Below are 22893 nucleotides of genomic sequence, written 5' to 3'. Positions count from 1 at the left end.
AAATCACTAACTAGAGAATTACCTGTATTGGGAACATGAGAACCAGCATAAATGAGCCAACAAGTGATGCAGCACCTAGCTGTTTGTACAACAGTACAATAGCTATGGTAATACGAAAAGGAGCCGACCATACATTGTGAAGCTGTTGGCAGACTTGCTGCAAAAAGAGTGACAAAGTACATATCAAACATGCATTTATTTATATGCCTAAACATGAAGAAAAATAGTTTACTGTGTGTCTCATATATTTTACAACACTAATATCATTTGGAGGGTCCACAATCATCCCATACTAATCAAGTTTATTATTTAAATGAAAATACTAGAAAAATTAGAAGTGAATTATATACTAGTATTGAAGATGTCATGAAGCCAAGAGAAGCACACAGAAGTTTTGAAACTATATTACAGTAATCATGCTGAGCAGTTGTTTATTATTGTATGCTATAAATCTTCAACTGATTTGCATGTTACTCATGATACACCGAATAACAGAGCTAGAATGTGCCCTTTTAATTTACAAAAAAAGTGGCAAGTCATGCATTTATAGTCAAAAGTTACAAACTTAAGTCATGAATAGCTAATTTGGAAATAAGATAGAGCATTTTATTTATGCATAACTATTTGGGAATAAAGTGAGAGAAAATGCCTGGAGTGCTTCTGCATCAGTAGTCATCAAATTTGTTATCTTCCCTGTTGCAAATTTCCTACGACCCACATGTGATAGTTTTAGTGATTTGCGAAAAACAGCTGCAACCTACAAAGGAGATGAATTTACCATGGAAATCAATAATAGCAATCACAGATTGCAACCACATAATCAATAATAAGGGCTAAAGGGAAACATATGATATATTTATTACTCATAATAATTTATAATCTGCCTAAAGCAGCCAAGACTTAATCAACAGAGTATGAGTGATAAACCAAAGGATTTGAGAAGACAAATAGAGAAGGGGAAGGAGCATTATGTAAGCAGCAAGCTCCACATTAGCATATGACCACATTTTTAACTTACCACTTTCATCGCTTGAGTGATGAGGTTAACATGATGTAATCGAGGAAAAAACACTGTCTTTATCTATAAATTGTCATACAAAGTTAAAAAGGGCATAAGAGTGGAACTATGAGGAACTATGACAATAAATTAAGAAGTCAGGCATATATTAGTCTGAGAGAAGGTTTGCTCCATATTTGATTTTTCTTTTTAAGATCAATTTCCGAGGCTATAGAAAGGGCTATCATCATACTATAAGGAGGTTCTTGCATAATTTTAAAGAGAATACAGATTTTTAACAGCATAATTCAAGGCCAAATTTAGTGGTGTTGAAAACATACAGAAAATTTGAGTCAATTTTTTTTGAAATTATGGTACGCCATACTATGCTGAACTGAACGGTACAAGGCATACCGCACCGGTATACGGTATGGAGAGTGTACCAATAGTCGGGACACCAAACTGGCCCCGTACCTGGCGTACCGACATCGCGACATGGAGCCACCAGTACGAGGCCAACTTCCAAGACGCTGTACCTTGTTTGAAACACTTATTTCCATAAAATCGGGGTTACAATATCCCTTTTATACACCTTAGTTATCTCTTTGTAAGTTGTGGAATCCTGAGACAAATGGTGCATATGGAGGGGAAAAGAAATATATCTACATTTATTTTTTGTGAGTGCACAAAATTTTCTAACAAAAAATGAGGGTCAGGAAACATTAAGAAAACACTCGTGACTAGAACATGAGAGAAAAACAGAAATACATACACAAAATATGAGTTCTGGTAATACTCTAATCATTTTAAAAAGTAGAATATAAAGGAATCTCATATCTTCTATCAAGCTGTAATAAATTATCAAATAGTTGGATTCAATTGTTTTCCAACATAATCTAGGTATGGAAATGCAGTAGAACAAAAATAATATAATATCTTGGGTATACCTACTGCCAAACTGGATCTTTAGTGACATTGGGACCTTCTTCTACATGGATAACTTATTTCTGAACTCCCTGCAGATCTAATAAATCAGCTATTTCCAACTAATCATGTTGGTTTTAAACAATTACTCAAAGTCAGAGGAGTTATACAATATAGTCTTTCTTGGTGCACAAGAAGCAGGTTAACTGTGCTTCTATACTGGGAGGACAGTAAAAGGTAATGCACCAGATTCTGCTAATTCTCATACAAAAGGATTAAATGATATAAGCAATGAGAACCTAATTCTAGCATAATATAATCAAGACCTTCCTCTCCTACTGGTTCTTATCATAAGATCAAAGTAGGCATATGCCTTTGCTAGCATCAATCATGTAATGCAGATAACAGATACTTGAAGCATAAAAATATAGTTTGCCATACCAATTGGTACTAGTGCTGTGAGGACCCGTGCGGGCGTGTGTTTAGTCCCACATCGGTTATTCGCTGGGTAGATCTTGGATACTTATACAGGATCAAGGAACCCAAACAATAATGATATCAGAGCGAAACCGGCCCATAACCTATGTGGACTAGGGGACACTGCAACACGGATCCATTGGGGCTGACCACGGGCCAATCGTGGTGTTTATGATTAAATTTGAACCTTTAGCCTGACGAGGACGTCAGGGCTTAAACGGGGGGAGTATGTGAGGATCCGTGTGGGCGTGTGTTTAGTCCCACATCGGTTATTCGCTGGGTAGATCTTGGGTACTTATACAGGATCAAGGAACCCAAATAATAACTTCCGGCTAGCCATTTTGGCCGAGGTTCTGGGTTGTTACAAAATGGTATCAGAGCGGACCCGGCCCATAACTTATGTAGACTAAGGGACACTGCAGCACGGATCCATTGGGGTTGACTACGGACCGATCGTGGTGTTTGTGATTAGATTTGAATGGATTTGAACCCTTAGCCTGACGAGGACGTCAGGGCTTGAACGGGGGGAGTATGTGAGGACCCGTGCGGGCGTGTGTTTAGTCCCACATCGGTTATTCGCTGGGTAGATCTTGGGTACTTATACAGGATCAAGGAACCCAAACAATAACTTCCGGCTAGCCATTTTGGGCGAGGTTCTAGGTTGTTACAAGTGCAAACCGACCGTACCGTACCATACCATACCGCTGCCAAACCAGTACGCAGTTCGAGGGGCATACCGACACTCGGCATGCCGAACCGGATACTGTACTGGCATACCGACACTTTAATAAGATGGTACCAATACGTAATCCAGTACCAAAACGGTGAATCTTGCATAAAATTTTGAAAAAAATCCACCAGAATGTTTAATATCCTTTCATCTAGATTCATTTGTGACTATAAACTCTATTAAAGTTCATTACCTTGCATCTGTCTTCTATATAGATCAATAGGTGAATTACTGCTTGTATTTGTATCGTAATACTTGTCAAGTATAAGAACAAGTGTGAAGAAACCCTTCCTCGTTTCCATTTCCACAACCTTAATTTGCTGCCACAGCAGCAACCAAGTGAAGCCAGCGACCTGCTCTTCTTACTACTACCATGTAGACTCTTCTTGGTGACTTCAAAAAGCATGATGGTAAGGTAGCATGGACAAATATTGCATTAGATAGGTATAAATGAGAGCAAAGGATTCCTAGGATTATTACGATAAACTGAATGGGGCTTTGCTTTTATCATTACAAAATACTCAAGCAACAAGATTGGCTAATGTACTTAATACGTCTTAAAATATCATTATAGACAGAAAAACATTAAAAACTGAAATGTACCAAGGTAGACCTCAGTCTGAAGCCAACTCGCATAACATTCTGAAAGTACTGTGCTTCAAATAGTGCACCCAATGCCTGATTAGTAAAATTTAGGTCAGAAAAAAGAGCTTAACTTCAAAGTATTCTACAATATACCTGCAAAACTGAAGACATTTGGAAGATTAAAATTTAAAAGTATAGCCAAGTAAAATTCATCCCAACTGCAATATCAGCATCCCACTATTTCAAAAATATTGGATAAGGATTCTGTTGGCCCTTGGCATGAGTGTTATGGTTTTATATTATCACAGGATCACTTACTGAAAGCTACTTCATAAAAGTGATGAAACAACTATAGGTTTTGAAATTTAGGTCCAAAAGCAGGACTAGCAATTTGAAATCGAAGATCTCTTCTCATATAATTTGATCTCTATAAACACAAATTTTTTGGATAGTGATATATTTTCAAGATCAAAACCCCGCGAGTACCAGGACCACTCTCGCGATGCAGGAAGGAAGAAGGGAGAAGGGAGAGGATTATCAGATGAAGCACCTACATGTCTGTTCTCAACTTCCACTTCGGCTGGCAATTTTCTGTATCAAACATCACATTTTTATCTATTTCACATTTCTGTGGCATGAAAATGTCATATTGCTAATTCTTAACATAAGGCTGTTTAGCCGATGCCATTTTTTCCTATTTTTGACAGCCACTTTGAGGTTAGCGAATCAACTGGGGTAAAACAGAGTCTGACAATTGTCATCTTTTGACCTTAACCATTTTGAAATTTGAGAACCTTCTTCCTTCACTTTGATTGGGAGTTATTTCTAATTTTCTTAGTTTATTAACAAAATCTAGTCTTCACCATGGTCCACGTTATGTGTCATAGGCCTGAATTGAATCTATCAGGACATTCAAGCCATGGGAATGAGTACCTATAGGAAGTTTATGATTAGTATTTTCTTGTACCCTCGTTTTTACGGTTATCTCCTAACAAAATGAAGTATCACCATTGCTGGCTCAAGATCACCACATATTAATAATGTTTGCTCCTATTCCTTGTGGTCAAAGAGAGACATACTTCAACTTGGGTGGTCAATTATGCTGCCTCTGATTCTAGCTAAGTACATGCACTATGAGGGGTATAATTATTTTAGTTTGTACGAACACCATTGCTCATGTTTTTGATTTATTCTTCTTATTAACAAACCTCTCTGATCCTTGTGTACAGATCTGAGTTTTTATAATCTCTCTATATGGCATCTTAGTAGGGGTCATTTTGGATCCCTTCTCTTACTCTCTTATCCTTGGGTACAGATATCAATTTGGATCCTTTCTCTTACTCTCTATGTACACCTCATGAATCCTCTTGGTCCATAATGGTGCCTATTTTTGAGAGTTCTCGATTTATTGTCCTAAGCATTTCTACACTTAGAAATTCTCCTAATATTATCTTCTGTTTATGCTCCACTAGACGCATTCCCTGAGCTAGACATTGTATGTCACATAAACAAAGGTCCTCCTGTTGCACAATTAGCCATGCCCCTGAATTTCTAGCCAGCCCCTAACTCTTATACACTCTAGTTTGGTCATTTATCAAAATCATTTATGTTCATCATGAGTGCACTCCAATTATAAGGTAATTCACCACCCTTTCTGGTATGCATGAATGAGAAGATTCAAGCTCTTCAATAACACACATGAATTTCATTTCCCTTCTATAATGAAGGACAACAATTGTTGCATATGGTCTACATGATCATGAGTTATTTCAAAGGTTCCTGGAGATTCAAAAGCAAACTAGTTATTAAGACATATGAAATTAACTAGATAATAAAAGTATCCTTGCCCCATGGTGAAGATGATCATCACCGGTTGTCCCATTCCTCGATAGTCCCTGGTGCATCTATTAAAAAGGCATAAAGAGTGCCTTTCCTCATAGTGATTGTTCAAAGGAGAAGTAGAATCGCCTACTCTATCATGCAAGTTTAAGTGTTTTTCATGGCTTTATTGAAATGCCAACTACTTGGTAGCATTGCATTTCTGCTACTTTTACTGATAAAATGATTATTTTTCAAGTCTGAAAGCTTTCATCGTTTGCAATTGTAAAGCAGCAACTCTATTGTCAGTTTGAGCATGATTTTCTGTTTGATGCACTAATATAGCATCGTCTGAAAATTCTAGATATGGTGAGCCACTTCCAAATCCTACAAATTAATTTCAGCTTCTAGATGGTTTCCTCTACTTGACACTAGCTAAAATTGCTCATAACTCATCTGGTAAGCCATTTATTGGTACTCGGCATTCATGCACTCGAAGAAATCCTATGCAATTTCTTGTAGCTTTAAGTAACCTTAAATAACTGTTCCACTCATCTACTCATCTACTTCTATAGTGAAGCTTCAAGCATTGATTGGGCTAGAGTTTATTCTATTCTATGGTCCACTATTCCCTTTTCTGCCTGTTTGGATGCTTTGCATCTATTGCAGATAGCTTACCATCAGAGTGGATGATGAGGACATCAGAGCCCCTCATTCAGATGATGGAGTCAATTAGTTGCTGGTCGAGTCAATTTGGTTTGTTTTTATTGTAGTCAAGTCAGTAGGTTAGCTGTTGAGTCAAGTAAATAGATCAATTGATCAATGTAAGTTTTTGGGTGTGATCAATTGGTTTAATGGTCTAATGCTGGTAAGGTTTAATTTGGTATGTAATCAATTAATTGACTTAGTCAATTAATTGAAGGGTCCAAGTTTGGTTAGTTGTTAATTGTTTGACTTGGTCAATTCATGATGTAAGGCCTATATAAGGGAAAAGCACATTTTATTTAGCCTTGGCTCTTCCTTCTGATAGCCTGGATCAGTGTTGTTTGTAAATTTTTTGGAAAGAGAACCGATACCTGGCCGTTGGGAAGGCCTTCTTCGGCCTTCCCCTTCAGTGGCATTCAGCTTTTAAAGCTGACGCCACCCCACAGCGCCCACGCAGTAGCAAACAACGCCCGCTGTGGCATTATTGCCACAGTGGGCCACTAGCCCCCAACTCAAGGCGAACCGGCCGATTCACACCGAGTCCGAGTCAAACCGGACGAGATGGTTTCGTCCGATTCTGGCTGGTATTATTGAGGTTCCTTCTCCTACGAGGCCAGAGCTGTTTTTCTATAGCAAACCAACCTAGTCTGGGACCGGATCGGCTCGATTCAGCCTGAACTAGGAAGTACGGCCCGGTTCGTCGATCCTTGATCCTAGCCCACCAATTTGCATCTTCCCAAAGAAAGGATGAATGGAGCATGTGAGGAGTGGGTTTCTACATTGACAACATTACCCCCCATTAATTTTTTTGACAAACCCCTAACACTTCTTCTATTTTTCTATTTATATACACTATTTTTAGTTAACTATTCACATAAAATTTATTAACTATTTAAATTAAATTATAAATTAATTAGTTATTTATATGATTAATATATATAAATAAATAAATTCATATAATTAATTTATAAAAATATTCATTAAATTAAATTAAACTTAAGTATTTATATAATTTTTTATATAATTATAAATTATAAAGATCATAAGTTTATATATTGCCCTACTTTAATATAAATAAGTGTTATAAATTGATCATAATAATACTTTTTATCAAAGGGTAGTTTAGTAAAAATGTCATAAAAATATCATCCATCCTTTCCTTTATTCCTCCCTCCTATACCAAACAAAGAAGGAAATCATACCCGTCGATCCTTCCATGTTTCACCAAACAAACGGGAGGATGGATGAAAGACCCATCCATCCTCTCTCTCACCCATCCTTTCCTATCCATCCTTCCTTCAATCCATCCTTTATACGAAGAGGGTTAGAGACACTAATTTGCATATACCTTTCTCATGTACTCACACATTATACGCACATTTATCACACTCATACACTAAATTAATGGGATATAGCCCATTGTAATTGTATTCTCGGAATTCATCCTAACTTGGAAAGGTATAACCTGCCATTTCTTGTGTTCATATAGGATAGTATGGAAATATTAATAGGCACTAGATGCGATCGTATTTCTGTAACATTTCAGAACAACTCAAGCAGCCAATTGCGCAGAAGAGAAGTTAGGTTTAGGTGATAGAATAAAGGAGTCAAAATCAAACGCATGAAATATGGTTTGCACGTCTCTTAGTCCAAATGAAAATCGGCACCATTTCATAAAATAAGCATTTACATAAAATAATGGCTCATAGACACTTGAAATATAACAGAAGTGCCCATGCATTCTCTTAAGACTTTATTTTCTGTTAAATAGGTTTCTGACATATAGAGTAATTTTGACAAAATCCAAAGAATAGTAAGGGTCAAAAAGTTATAAAACTTCTTAGAAATATTTTAACAAGCACTAGCACAAGTATGGAAGCAACTGATATATCAAAAATATGCTGTAAAAACCTTCTAAATATATGTCTTTTCCATTTATTCATAAAATCAATAAGATAGTAAATGAAGATGAAAAGGCATACCAAAGGAGAGATTAAAAATGACACAAATTTTGAATATGGTTCCATACCACTCCAGCAAAAATTCCAAAGGCATAAATGTAGCCATTCCAAGATGGATCTTCTTCTTGCATAGACTGCATATTATAACAAAAACAAAAAGATTCATCACACCATATGGATAGATCTAGTAAATTTATATATAATAAAACTGCATAATTGCATAGGTCTACTACCAGATAAACTTATGACAAATACAAGAATCACAAATGCAATGCATGTCAGGATTCTCAAACAAGAAAATTATCATCAAATCAAAAGTGAGTGTAAAATTTAATAAGATATAGAAAAAATAGCAATTAATATACTGCCAGATTATGTAAGCAGCTAAGGTCCTGGGCACATTTTGATATAATGGATATTAAATTGTTCAAATACCAAAAATAAAATTAGAAAATATAATGAAAAACTAATTAAATTTCTGTGCTGATCAACTCTCATTAGCCAAACTTTTATATTAGTTAACAATTTATCCATTATAATTATTTAGTAAAGATAGAAACGAGAGAAAGATTTTGAAGGGAAAAAACAAAGAGACATGATATTTTACCTATTGATTACATGATAACACCAAAGAAGATTTGCTACCATATTTATGTCTGCATACTGTTAAAACCAAATATATCTAACAAAAAGCTAAATAACTTTTATCTCATGCTTTATGGAGGTTGCACAGATCTAGAATATTAGAATATACTGCAACATAGTAAATATGTGATCAACTGACTTCTCGTCTCCATCCATTATATTATGCTGAATGAGATTTTGGGGCTTAAGCTGTTGGCAAAGAGACAGGAAAAAAAAATATTGCAGAAAAGAGATAGAGGCAGACAGATCTAGGTAAGGTCAGATAAATAAATAAGCAGATAAAGAAGTATCTCATATATTTATTTGTCAGCAGAAAGAGAACTTACCTCCAAGAGGTGATTCAATATTAGTGGGCCCACAAATTGAGAAGCATCATTACCAATCTGCAAGGTGAGTTAAAGGATAAAGTAACAAAATTATTCATGAGAAAACATGAAAACATGAAAAAACGGAAGTAATATTATTCACTAAATGGATAACTACAATTTCTAAAGATTGATTTTAAGGGTTAAAATGTCTAAGTAGAAAAGAATCCAGAAATGCAACCCCTCCAAAATCAACAACAGATTTTCCCTACAGAGAATTAGTACACTCGAGTGAGGTTTCCATCAAACAAACATTATTCACAACAATTGTAATGTGCATGACCATTTTAGTACATGAGTCCCGATAAGACAATCTTCAAGGTTCCATACCATGACAGATCCTGGATGGGTAATAATAATGCAAGAAGTGAAGCGTCCAGAGAAGAACACATTATATACAACTATCGTTCTTTATGCCCTTTCACGTAGCTTATTAAAACAGTACATAACTATTCAATGTAAATCAGTGTCTCTAAAATACAAATAAATCCAGACACTATTATATTATCCCTATTAAAAATTTTGAAACTGATATTCTTAAGTAATGCTATCTTGCGATTTATCCAAATTCCATTAAAACCATATATCTAACATGTTAAGTCTTATGAAAATGCAACCATTTAATTGGCACTAATAACAGGCAAAGCTAGGAGACATTGGCGGCCCTGAGTGAGAGAACTCCACGAGGTGGAAATATGAATTTGCAAGAACCAAACTCCTTTCTTCGAGACTCACCTACCAAGTCTGTAAGCATGAGGTAGTATAAGAAAGTGTCAAAGATTTAGATATCTGTAAAGAACTTAGAGCCACAAGATTGGACAGATCTTCTTGGGTTCCAATAGACAGATCTGGACCGTAAACATCTAGGAGATATTTCAGAAGAACTATGAGCCCCTCCTGGGTGTTTTGTCAATTCGATCCACCACATGCACATATCAATGGGATCTAAGAATGTCAGCATCGTTCGCTCTATAATTTGTACTTGAGGGGCCCTAGAAATACATCTATTTAGACAATCTCAGACTAACTTGTTACATAAAACTAACAGCAGTAAATTTGTAGATACCTAATGATAATACTATCATCCACAAGCTTTTGCACATGCATTAAACAACTAAATTTAACTGATCTCAGCAAATAGATACTACCAAATTTGTTGTACCCATGTTGGTTTCCAGTAAATTCACAATATTAATTTCATAAACCATAAAATAATTAAAAAATGATCTACTAAGACAGTGAATTTATTACTTACCTTGAAAAATCCTCCCAGCCAAAATCTGTAGACAAATTAAAAGTGCAACTGAATGTTTCAGATAGTTGATTTAACATGAAAGTATTTTATAAAATGAAATGAAATGGAACACTTTATCTCCAGGAAATATGGAAGGAAAAATGAAATTATCAGTTCATACCTTCCCCCAAGACTACGATGCAGTGCTCTCAAAAGCCATGGTTTGGGTCTCTGGGATTCTTCAGCCCAGCATTTCCAGAACCTGAAACAAAATTATGTTATAAAGATGACACAATATAGAGATTGGATTTCCAAGAGGAAACTGGTGCAGGAGATGACACAAAAAATACCTGCTATTCAATGTCTCTGTCTGATCCCATGTATCTAATTTCCAAATATCCTTCTCAGTAATAGGCCTTTTATACCCTTGTTGCATGAGGGGAGTCATCCATGAAAACAATATCCCTAACAAAAAATATTGCAGCAAATATCCAAGACAGACACACCAGTTAGTGAAATGAAAATTTATCTTACCTGTTTATCGTAATGGTTAATATTATAAAGCACTTAATCATATCTGTCATTGAACTCACTGGACAATATATTGCCATGCCTCTCGGGACAAATCTGCTCTCCCCCAGGAAGTGCTTCATAACCTGTGTTGTCAACAAACACCTCATTTCTAATTGAAGTATATCCTGGGTAAGGATTCAAACTGGGAATATAGACCAGCATTAGGATTCCAAACAAAATCTGCATTAAGAAAATTATATCCTTAGCGCAATTTTACATGCTTTGAAATAAATATCGAAGAAGTTTGACCTAGATGCTAAACCAATCAAAGGAAATAACATTGTGAACAAAGACATCCAGATTGCAGAGATTAAATTTTTGAATGAATATTGACTCAGGCCCACATAGGCTGTTATCACTAATTATTGTATCAGTAAGATATATCAAAATAAATAGACAAACCTGGCTTGCTATCTCACTAACATACAAATAGAAGATTGACCTGCAAAGACAAACATAGATATCAACAATGTTTCTATTCCACTTAAATGCATAAAAATTGCTATTGGATAGGAGAAGACATGCAGGTCAAAGTCTGCCCTGCTAGTAGAAGAAACTTTGAACAAATGAAATTGGAGTATGGTGCTATGATTCATTTTATAACATGCTTGTGAACTGTGACAGAGACACCAAATACAGTTTCTCTATTACATATGGACTTGTTTTCACATGATGTTAAAATGGTATTGTATGCTGTTGCATGTCAACACATGAATGGATAAATACATAGTAACTACCCAAGAACTTTCTAAATTTTCACTTTCAACAAGCCGAACAGAAATTTTAATTTTGGATGCCATCGTGGCCTATTGCATGATTAAATGGGAAGATAATAGCTGTTATGAAGCAGATATGCTAATGCAGTTGCAAGTAACTAAATATAACCAACTAACGTACCTATCATAATACTCTCTCACTGAGAGAACAAGATTGAACATAGAAATTTGCCCAATCAGAACGTAGATAACTGCAAACCGGACGTACCACCGGAACTCACAGATGTAGATTATAGCCTCTACTCCAATCATAATAAGCACACAACACCAAGAGGAAGCCTCAATGAGCAGTGAAACTATCTGCAAAGTAGGAAGGTGATGACAGATAAAAACAACAAATTATCTAGAAAAATAATCCATGTCAAACTGCAAAACAAAACCAATATAATAAAAGCTCTTTTCACAGATACAAGAATTTTTGAAAGCAAGGGAAGGAATAAGCCAAATGTACTATTCACTTCAGGGCTGTCTCTCAAATAGGTTGGAAAATTTAGGGAGCGGGGAGGGCACGAGTGCAATGCAGGCATGTCAATTTAAAGTAGGACTTGATGTTAGATCATTGCATACTAATTCAGCAGCCACAGCATGTTTAAATTTTAGAAATCCTTTTCAAATCTCATCTATGGTTTCAATTAGGGCCTATTGCAGCCTTCAACAAATACGACTTCTATACTCATCTAATCTATTGAATGGTCCCTTCAGAAACACGTTTCTATCATTTGAATTAGTGGCAAAAGATAGGCCAAATTCATAAACTCTTGTTCGCAAATTTATGATAAAAATGTAGAATACTAACTATTTGGTGAACCACGCACATGGGTTGAAATTTGAACACATACCAACCAAACAAGAGCAGCTTTATGAATCCAAGAGCTAAATTAAATTTTAGTAACCTACCTCAAAGGGAGCAAGACTAGTCTGTCCATCCAGATTCGCAATTGACATGCCCATAATCAGCCTAAGCAAAGGCTCTGCAGTGCAGTACGTGGCCAGCAGCCCCAACATGTAATTGTAAGCCCGGGACCTCAGACAGAATCTCCGAATAGTGAAATCTTTATTGGTCCTCCATATCCGGTAGACACAAGCAGCGAAAAGAACCAGATGGGAGATGCAAACGACCAGGGTCTCGATGCCGCAGGGCGTGTATGCTCCAAAAGCATTCTCCACCGCCGTCGTCCAGACCCCGTCCTCGACCGGCCGGCAGTACCAGGCCAGCGGCTCAAAACCCATAGCTGAAGACACCAACCTCTAATCACTTCAGTACTAACTACTAACACCTAATTCCGTCTCTGCCTCACACTCTCCTCTCACACTCAAGCAGCCTTATACTGCTCTCTCTCTCTCTCTCTCTCTCTCTCTCTCTGCAAATAAAATAATTAGGAAAGATAGTTAAAAAAACGTTACTCCTCCAATTACATAACTGTAATAAATTCAGCATATAATAAGCACGTATTAATTTACTTCATTTTCCTTTCCAAAAAAAGGACTATGAAAAAGTAAGTGTACAGAAACGACTCAAACTCAAACTGTTATCCATAAAAATACAATCTTTAACCACAAAAAAGGGGGAAAAAATCAAAAGATAGGGTAAAAAAGTCTCTAATCGGAACATCAAATAAGAAACACAAATTCCAATTGGAATAACAAGACTCCTTTATATATCTCCAATTGCTTCATCTACCTTCGGATCAGAGAATGAGTTGGTTTCCATTTCCGGTCCCCCTTCCGAACAGAAAACGGAGCAGCTCTACCAAGAACCGAATCCAGACACCAAATCGAACCATCTCGATCCGCGAGAGAGGAGCAGTCCTACCTCCGTTGGTAGAGAAGAGAGAGCCTTTGAGGAGATTCTCCAAAAAGATCTCCACCCCAACCCCAAACTTTTCTCCTCCCTCTCTCTCTCCCTCGAGCTCTCGCTTGCAATATCCCGGGGCTCTCGTCCAGAAAAGATGGTTGGAAACGGATTTATAATAACAAAAAATGACTTGGCGAAAATAAATGCTTGTTGGCTCTTGTGGGCCCACCCTTCTCCGGAAAGCTAATGTACAGACTATTAACGCATAGTAATCTCCCTGCTATCGTACAATCTACAGCGCAGATGTACTCATATTGGTATTATGAACGGTGGATCTCTTATACGCATATAGATTTTTATGCGAAATTTAAGAAATAGAATGATGGAGGACCCCTTGCACCTAGGTATTGGCGCGAAAATTTCGTCCTATTTAATGCCTTCTTTCATCAGCTGGCTACCATTAATTATTCAACTACTACCATGCCGACATCCAATCGCGGCACTGGAAATATGGCGCATAAGTGGGGAAATGGGTCCCGTGGATCGGTTAGTGGGTGCGGCGGTGGTGCAGAGGAATATGGTTTTAATATAATTTGTGCTTTGGCGATCTGCTGGCTGACTCGCCCTCCTCAGGAAAAACCTAAATGGTGGGGTTTGTGTTTGGGTCTGCAAGGGGGTGGGGACCAGAGATTTTGGAGTTACTTAGGTTTTGTTGGTTTTGTTCGTATTTAATTGTGTCACATCCAATCATGTAAGAACAAGCCCACTGCTGCACGATTTAAAATTGGTTTGATTGGAGATCATAGTAGTCTTAAAATAGTGCCATAGTAAAATATTGGACATCTCGATTTCGAATTGAACTGACCTCTTTAACTCCGGTATAAACCGAGGTGGATAACTTCAGCCCCAAGTAAAAGAAAGAATATTGGACACTTCGACCTCAGATCGGACCGACCTCTCTGACCCCAGTATAAACCGAGGTGAGCAATTTCGGCCCCATCCGAGTATCTGGCCAGCCGAAGAGCGGATCGACTGAGGAGGGGATTGATACGTGCCAGCAAGGACCGTCAATTCTGGCAACCGGGAGTTGTGGGAGCTCTGCATTCGGCGCGTGGTAAGTACCACACACCGCCCACATGAAATTATATCCATGCTATAAACGTATGACTGACCACTAGCACGTATCGTATCAACTCGGGTAACGACAAAATAGACCACTCTATATAAAGAGGTGGTTCGGGAGCCTTCAGGTAAGCTGATATTGTGCTACACAATTCTCATTTAGAGAGCTCTACTCTACTGAATTTTTTTTCTTTCATTGTTGCCTCTTTATCCTAACTTAGACATCGAAAAATCTCCAACCGAAAACTCTCTGACAAGCAAACTTCTTGCAGGCCATCCCTGAAGGAGTCAACCCCCGACACCTCGGCCACTTCGTCTAGCTTGGCTTCTGCAGACCTCAAGGTCATCCGAACTATGCTCCAACCTAGGTTTGGAATTTAGCAGCAACAGATTGGCGCTAGAATGAGGGCCTCCTAGCTATACCAAATATCGAGTAAAGGGAGAAATCGCTAATATGAGGTCGCAAGGAGCTCGCGGTGCATCTCATACCTTGCAACATTGCGCTCCGGCCTCACAAGGCTCATTGTAGAGCTTAGAACATGTTTTGCTAGAACACCTAGCCACACCCGTGAATAATGAGCTATTCAACTTGCTCATTAAACTGGTGCAGGCATTGACTACAGTGGTTCAAAGCTTGCAGCATGGTCGGAACCAATCCAACAGTAATCTAGTCAACCCAGCCACCACTCTCAGCATCCAACGTGCCACATGCGCCTAATCAACCTCCATGGTCAAGGCCAGGACTCGGAGCTGTCTCACTAGAGCCGGCACACCCAACGAGGAAGTCTTGGTCCGGATGGAAAACGGCATACTCTAAGCCCCCATTCCAACAAGAACTCCGCTCCAAGCCTCTCGCCTCCTTGCTATGTGAAGCCCCCCGCCTCAGCGGGATGCCGACCTCAATAGAAGAATTGAGAAGATGGGCCGGCAAATTCAAGCCGTTAGGGGACAAGCTCTGAGGGCGAACAATAACCTCAATTTCTCCTCCAAACCCCTCTTCACCTAGCAGATCATAAAGGAACCGATTCTAACTCAGTTCAAGATGCCCTAGGTAGAATCATACGATGGCACTTTGAATCCTTTAGATCATCTAAAGAATTTCAGAGCTCTCATAATGCTGCACAGAGCCACCGACGCCGTACTTTGCAACGCCTTTCCTGCAACCCTTTCCGAAGCAGCTCGATTTTGGTTCTCATGGCTTTGGGCCGAATCCATCCATTCCTTCATGCAGCTTGGCTGCCTCTTTGTGACACACTTCGTCTCCAGCCAAAGACAGCGTCGTGGTTTAGATGCATAACTCGACATCCGATAGAGGAAGAAAGAGTCCCTCAGGGACTATATTAGCTGCTTTAATGCGGTGACGCTAGAGGTCCACAACCTGAATCAGTCGGTCGCAATGTCAACAATGAAGAGCGGCTTATGGCTATCACGCTTTCTCTTCTCCTTGGAGAAGCGCTTCCCCACCGACTTCACCAAAATGTTGGCACAAGTAGAAAAGTATGCCAATGCAAAGAAAGCCATGGTCTCCCATCACGAATCTGCTGGCGAGAGGTATCTCCCAAGAGGCAAAAAGAGTGTGCGAGGAGCAAGGGAAGTCGAGGAGTGTTTCGCCTTGGCAGAAAAGGGGCTCATGATGGCCCAAAAGCTCTCCTCGGATGTTTGAAATATATACTTCTCTAATTGCCCTAAGGACTCAAATTCTCATGAAAATTGAAGGCCTAGGCTACTTATTCCCTCCACATCGGATGAAGGTCCTAGTAACCAAGAGGGACAAGAAGAAGTACTGCCACTTCCACCAAGACCACGATCATGACACTGAGGAATGCATCCAGCCCAAGGATGAGATCGAGGCACTTATCTGACATGGGCGGCTACACCAGTACATGCATGCTCGGTGTGACCGAGGAGAGCCTACTTCGGCCTCTAATCCACCACTCCTAGAGCCAATCGATAATAGTTCAATAGCCGGCATATCCACACCATTGTCGACAGGTCTGCCAAGAGGCTGAGGTTGTCCTGACAAGATAGTGTACAAAGGACATCATTTTCCTCTCCAACACCGACCTAGGAGGAGTACCGACTCCTCATGATGATGCTATTGTCATTTTTCTTACGATTGCAAATTATGATGTAAAGAGAATCCTTATTGATAATGGAAGTTTGGCCGACATGTTGTTCTACGATGCTTTCCAATAAATGAAGCTACTTGTTGAACAACTTCGAAAGGTCAAGTCACCCCTGGTCAGCTTCTCAAGAGATTTTGTCCTCGTGGAAAGCGTGATCAATCTACCACTCACCACGGGACAAGAGCCTTAAAGCAACACATTGAGGCTGGACTTCCTGGTGGTCCATGTCCCCTCAGTCTATAATAAGATCTTGGGTCGACCTAGCCTCAATACCTTCCGAGCTATGGTTTCTACTTATCATCTGCTCGTCTGGTTCCCCACAAGAAGTGGAGTCGGAGAAATTCGAGATGACCAGATAATGGCTTGCCAATGCTACATGGACACCCTCAAAGAGAAGAAGGTGGTGGAGACTCTACCTATTGAAAGATTAGACACGAGACAAGCTTAAGGAGCAGCGAGGAGAACGGGCCAAAGAATTGGTATAGGTCCCCCCGAGGGAAGGTGAGCTTGATCAAGCTACGCAGATCAGCTCGAGCCTAGATGGAGAAAACAGGCCAAGATGATTGGCTTTCTTTGCACCAATGCCGATATCTTTGCCTAGTCGACCACTGACATGCCTGGTATAAGCACTGAGGTGATGGTTCACGAGCTTAATATTGACCCTGCTCCCCGACTTGTGTGGGAAAAAAAGAGGAACTTCACCATAGAAAGGCATCAAGTCATAAATTAAGAAGTTGACAAACCCTTGAAGGTTGGCTTTGTCTGCGAGGTACACTATCCTGACTAGCTGACCAATGTTGTACTTGTTAAAAAGGATAACGGAAAGTAGGGCATCTGCATCGACTACACTGACATGAATAAAGCTTGCCTAAAAGATAGCTTCTCACTTCCGAAGATTGACCAGCTCGTAGATGCGACCTTAGGATAACAGCTGCTGACCTTCACGGACGCAATCTCAAGATACAACCAAATCCAAATGGCACCTGAGGATGAGGAGAAAATAGCTTTTCTTACTGACAAGTGTCTCTACTGCTACAAAATAATGCCCCTTGACTTAAAAAATGTTAGGACAACTTATAAGCACCTCGTCAATAAGATCTTGAAGGAATAAATTGGTCGAAATATGGAGGTGTATATGGATGATATGTTCATAAAATGCCAAGCAGTGAAGCGACACATAGCTGACCTTGGAAAAAAGTACTATACGAAGCTCAATCCAACGAAGTACGCCTTTAGAGTCACCTCAGAAGAATTTCTATAAGATTCGAGCAGTATAAGAGATGCAGCCACTAAGGACTGTCAAAGAAGTTCAATGTCTGACTGGTCAGATCGCTGCACTTGCGAGTAAGGCTACAAAACCCGTGACCCGACCCGCTTATATCTGACCTAGCCCGAAAATAGACTCGCAGGGCTGGGTTGAGTCCTAAAATTGGACACGTTCTATTTTTTGGGTCGGATTTGAGTATACTGAATCTCGACTTAACCCAGATCCAACCCGATCCATTTTTTTTTAGGTCAATTTTGGATCATTTATCCAACGAGCCAATTCGACCTGACCCAAAATTGAATTATCTATTTAGGCCCGCAGCCCGCAAGCCCACAATTTACCAGTAAAAATCAAGCTAAAAATGTTTTGTATTTAAAAAAAAGGACAAAAAAAGGCAAAAGGAGGTGGAGGAGTGGTACAGCAATACTTGCCCATAGTCTACCCATTTTTTATTCTTACACTCCCCACTCCCCAAGGCAACATCATGTCGCCCTTAATGATGATGGGACGGCCCCTCTTCCCTCCTTCCCATGTGGTGGCCTTCCCTGTTCCGAGTCTCACCATTTCTTTGGGTTTTTTGAGCTGTAGGGCAGTGGAAATGGAAGTTGCTGCAGTGGCTGCTGCTGCTACTTCGATTCTAGGAGGGCAGAGAATTTGCTCAGGCGAAGGACTTGCGAATCTTGTCGGAGAGCATGACATCGAAGGAATCAAGATTCTTCATTGCTACCGTGAGGTGGTTGTTAGAAACTCCGCACATGCCGCAGAAAATTCAAAAAAATTCAGATGGCAGCGGAAGAGGCATGCGCGGGATCAACCGTTCATCGCATGAACGTTGTTCAAAAACCGTTCGTAGATAGATAAGGATTAAAAACTTTTTAAAACATTATTAGAAGATCAGATCTTCACCTTGTGCGGGTAGATGATCACCGCAAACTGAAATTCGTGGTCTAGGATGAAGGTTCGCTTGAAGCCGTTCAAGTGTCCGGCCTCTATGGGTATCCACACGAAGCAGTGATCCGATCAAAGCTCTCTTGTCTTCCCGGGGTGCTAGCTCCCTTGCAAAGACTTCTTTTGATGGCTGATTTCCTCCCTTTCAATCAACCCTTGATTGTGCTTGGGAGGAGGAAGAAGAAGGATGAACTCAAGGAAGAAGAACACAGCCTTTCTTTTCCCTGTGTTGGAAGAAGGATTGGAGGAAGAGGAGGCGGACAAGGCTCTCTTCTTTTCTTCTTCTTGTTGGCGGCTGAACCAAGGGAAAGGGAGAGGGTGGCGGCAGCAAGGAGAGGAGAGAGCACTTCTTCTATGCCCTAGGTGCCGCCCACAAGTCCCTTTTTATAGACATGTGGAGCTCCTAACATTTAGGAGCTCTTGATATCTTTCCTAAGAGGGGGCGCCGTCTCTTCTCCCTTCTCCATGTGGAAAGGGGAGGGGCTTATCCCCCTCCTCATGGTAAACCCTAATCCATATTAGGTAGGGATTGGAATGCCCTAATGTGGTCAAGCCCTAATCCAATTAGGCTTAGCCCAAGGGTGAACCAATTTGGATCCAATCTAGGTAAGTCCTAATCCAATTAGAACTTAAATCAATTTTGACTCAATTGAACTCTTCAATCCTAATCCAATTAGGAGTCTTATTGATTCATTAGATTAATAATTAATTGTGACTTAAGAAACCCTAATCCAAATTAGGACATATTTAATTTTAGTCCTAATCCAATTAGGACTCTTATTTGAATCTGAAGTCCTAATCCGATTAGGACTCTAGGAATCCTACTCCAAGTAGGAATCCAATTTTGATTCAAAACTCCTAATCTCATTAGGATTGCAGGAATCCTATTCCAAGTAGGAATCCCAGTCCTACTCCAACTAGGATTCCCAGTCCTAATCCAATTAGGACTCTATGAATCCTACTCGAAGTAGGACTCTTGTTTCAAGTCCAATTAATTAATTCCCTTTCCTTCTTCAACTTCTTATCAATCGAATTGATTACTCGTGATTCATAATCACTTTTCAACCATCGGATCGGTCAATACTTCTAGTGTGTGTGACCCCATAGGTTCTATTCTGACTGGTAGTGAGATATATTGTGATCTCTATCACTATATCATTGAAAACTCCTTTCAATGGGTTGGAACGATTCCAACTCAACTCATTAGGGTTTATCGATCATCGACATAATCCCTGTGAGTCCCACCATCCACCAATGACACCTAGCAGCATGTAGTGGCTACCCAGCAGAATGGAATGATGAACCTCTAGGTGCAGTTAACGTGTGATACAGTCCTACTATCGTGGATCCCTACAGGACGGAGGTCATGGATAACTCGCCAAACTCCTTCGTCTGTCATATGTCAAGATTTATTCGATTCGAGTTCGTTAGTGGAAAACTCTTTCTCCACTTTATATTACTGCCCTGGCCAAGGTCTTAGAACTCAGTCTAACAAATCACATAGGATCACTCCTCTTCTATCAAGGTCGATAGATTCCTTGTAGGTGCATACCCTACTCCTACAATGAACCTACTGCAGCCAATCTACACTGCATGGACCCATATGGCTAGAGACCATGTATGTGTGTAGTCAAACTACAATAACCTCACTGTGAGTAGCCGAAGTACCGCAGGTCAAAGGACCAGTCACACTACTGCAACATCAAGCAAGTCACTGACGAGTGGATAGACATCCAAGTGACTTCTTGTCTTGGTCACGCTCAGTACCCTTGTTCTCTAACAAGCACCTGCACTATCACTTCAGTGTCCCTACACTGTGGACTCAAGTCTCGTCCATCCAGAAGGAAAGTGATCTGTGCACTGATCGGATCGATCACCGTCCTCGTGATGATCCATTGATCAGGAGCATTTAGAAATTAATCACCAATGATACATGGCTCAAATTCTCAACTCTTGAGAATATGTATCATCATCTTATTAATTTCTTGGACGATTCATAGACACATAAATAATATGAATGAAAAGATGCCTTTTTATTTATTCAATAATAAACAGTCAAGTACAAAATTATGTCCCTAGAATTAATAATGTGTCAGCCAGATTGGCTTCTAGGGCATACATCTAACAATCTCCCACTTGCACTAAAGCCAATCAGTCATATATCTAAGCCCCATCTTCTCAAGGTGGGCTTCAGTCTTTTGCTGACTTAGCTGCTTAGTGAACGGGTCTGCCACATTATCCGCGGAGTCTACTCTCTGCACCTCTGCATATTTCTTCTCAACATAGTCGCGTATGAGATGGAAGCGCCGCTCTATATGCTTAGACTTCTGATGAGACCTTGGCTCCTTAGCAAGGGCTATGGCGCCATTATTATCGCAGTAGAGTGTTATGGCATCTGATGTCATCACGTCCAACTCTGCAATGAATTTCTTGAACCAGAAGCCTTCCTTAGCAGCTTCAGAGGCGGCGATATATTCAGCTTCCATAGTAGAATCAGCAATGATCGGTTGTTTAGAACTCTTCCAATTTACCGTACCACCATTGCACAAGAACACATATCCAGATGTTGACTTCCTATCATCGACATCAGTCATGAAATCTGAATCTGTGTATCCTTCTACCTTTAACTCTGATGATCCTCCAAAAACCAAGAATAAATCTTTAGTTCTTCTCAAGTACTTAAGAATATTCTTCACAGCTGTCCAGTGTTCTTCACCTGGATTCGACTGATATCTGCTTGTGACACTCACAGCAAGAGCTATATCAGGTCGTGTACATAGCATGGCATACATGAGGCTCCCTATTGCCGATGCATAGGAAATCTTGCTCATGCGTTGAATCTCTTCAGATGTGTTGGGGCACATCTTCTTGGAGAGATGAATTTCATGCCTTAGGGGTAAGAGACCCCTCTTGGAGTTTTCCATGCTGAACCTCTTCAGCACCTCCTCTATGTACATCTTCTGTGAAAGGCCAAGCATCCTTTTAGATCTATCTCTATAGACCTTTATTCCCAAAATATAGGATGCTTCCCCAAGGTCTTTCATGGAGAATTCTTTTGACAACCAGACCTTGACCGAGGTTAGCATGGGAATATCATTCCCTATCAGTAGGATGTCGTCCACGTACAGTACGAGAAATACGACAACGCTCACACTAACCTTTTTGTAAACACACGGTTCCTCTTCGTTTTTGATGAAATCAAACATTTTGATTACGTCATCGAAACGAGTGTTCCAACTTCGAGATGCTTGCTTTAGTCCATAGATGGACCTTTGCAGCTTGCAGACCTTGTGATCTCCATCACTGGAAGTGAAACCCAAAGGCTGTTCCATATAGATATCTTCATCAAGATATCCATTCAGGAAAGTAGTTTTCACATCCATCTGTCAGATTTCATAATCATGAAATGCTGCAATGGCAAGCAATGTTCGGATGGATTTTAGCATGGCTACAGGTGAAAAGGTCTTCTGATAGTCAATGCCCTCGCGCTGACTATACCCTTTTGCCACAAGCCTTGCCTTATAGGTCTCTACCTCTCCATCCGAACCTATCTTCCTTTTGTAGATCCATTTGCATCCAATAGGTACAATACCTTCTGGTGGGTCTACTAAGGTCCAGACTTGATTGGAATGCATGGAGTCTAACTCTACTTCATGGCTTCCAGCCATTTCTCGGAATCGATATCAGATATCGCCTCGTCGTAGGTTTTGGGATCCTGTATGTGATCCCTATCTCCCACTAGGAACATTTCCTCTGTATCCTCTTCTAGTATACCTAAGTATCTATCAGGAGGATGGGAGACCCTACTAGATCTACGAGGTGGTCGAGGGACATCGTGTACTGGC

At 39.8% G+C, this 22893-nt stretch overlaps 1 protein-coding gene across 9 annotated transcripts in view; it reads right to left on the bottom strand.

Moving 5' to 3' along the window:
* The window catches only part of LOC103723484 (ABC transporter C family member 2), an 85641-nt gene extending 71879 nt beyond the window's left edge, over positions 1-13762 (bottom strand). For 2 of the 9 annotated variants that reach the window (XM_089927342.1, XM_089927346.1), the window contains exons 1-13: positions 13472-13762; positions 12688-13151; positions 11912-12090; positions 11417-11456; positions 11035-11194; positions 10792-10906; positions 10623-10703; positions 10463-10487; positions 9169-9225; positions 8266-8331; positions 3732-3806; positions 650-757; positions 23-157 (exon numbers count right to left, since the gene is read on the bottom strand). In XM_089927342.1, the coding sequence (XP_089783468.1) occupies positions 23-157; positions 650-757; positions 3732-3806; positions 8266-8331; positions 9169-9225; positions 10463-10487; positions 10623-10703; positions 10792-10906; positions 11035-11194; positions 11417-11456; positions 11912-12090; positions 12688-13020 (1374 nt within the window). In that variant the 5' untranslated portion in view covers positions 13021-13151; positions 13472-13762. The remainder of the gene's footprint in view (positions 1-22; positions 158-649; positions 758-3731; positions 3807-8265; positions 8332-9168; positions 9226-10462; positions 10488-10622; positions 10704-10791; positions 10907-11034; positions 11195-11416; positions 11457-11911; positions 12091-12687; positions 13152-13471) is intronic. The other 7 variants (XM_089927347.1, XM_089927348.1, XM_089927349.1 and 4 more) reach the window with 6 other exon arrangements.
* Between the last annotated feature and the right edge of the window lie 9131 nt (positions 13763-22893).

The sequence above is a fragment of the Phoenix dactylifera genome, chromosome 14 (assembly GCF_051530095.1).
Source record: "Phoenix dactylifera cultivar Ajwa chromosome 14, Ajwa_hap1_PhDact_Kaust_v1.1, whole genome shotgun sequence".
Classification (NCBI taxonomy): domain Eukaryota; kingdom Viridiplantae; phylum Streptophyta; class Magnoliopsida; order Arecales; family Arecaceae; genus Phoenix; species Phoenix dactylifera.
The sequence above is the reverse complement of the archived record's forward strand: the minus strand, read 5'-3'. Positions and strand labels throughout refer to the sequence as shown.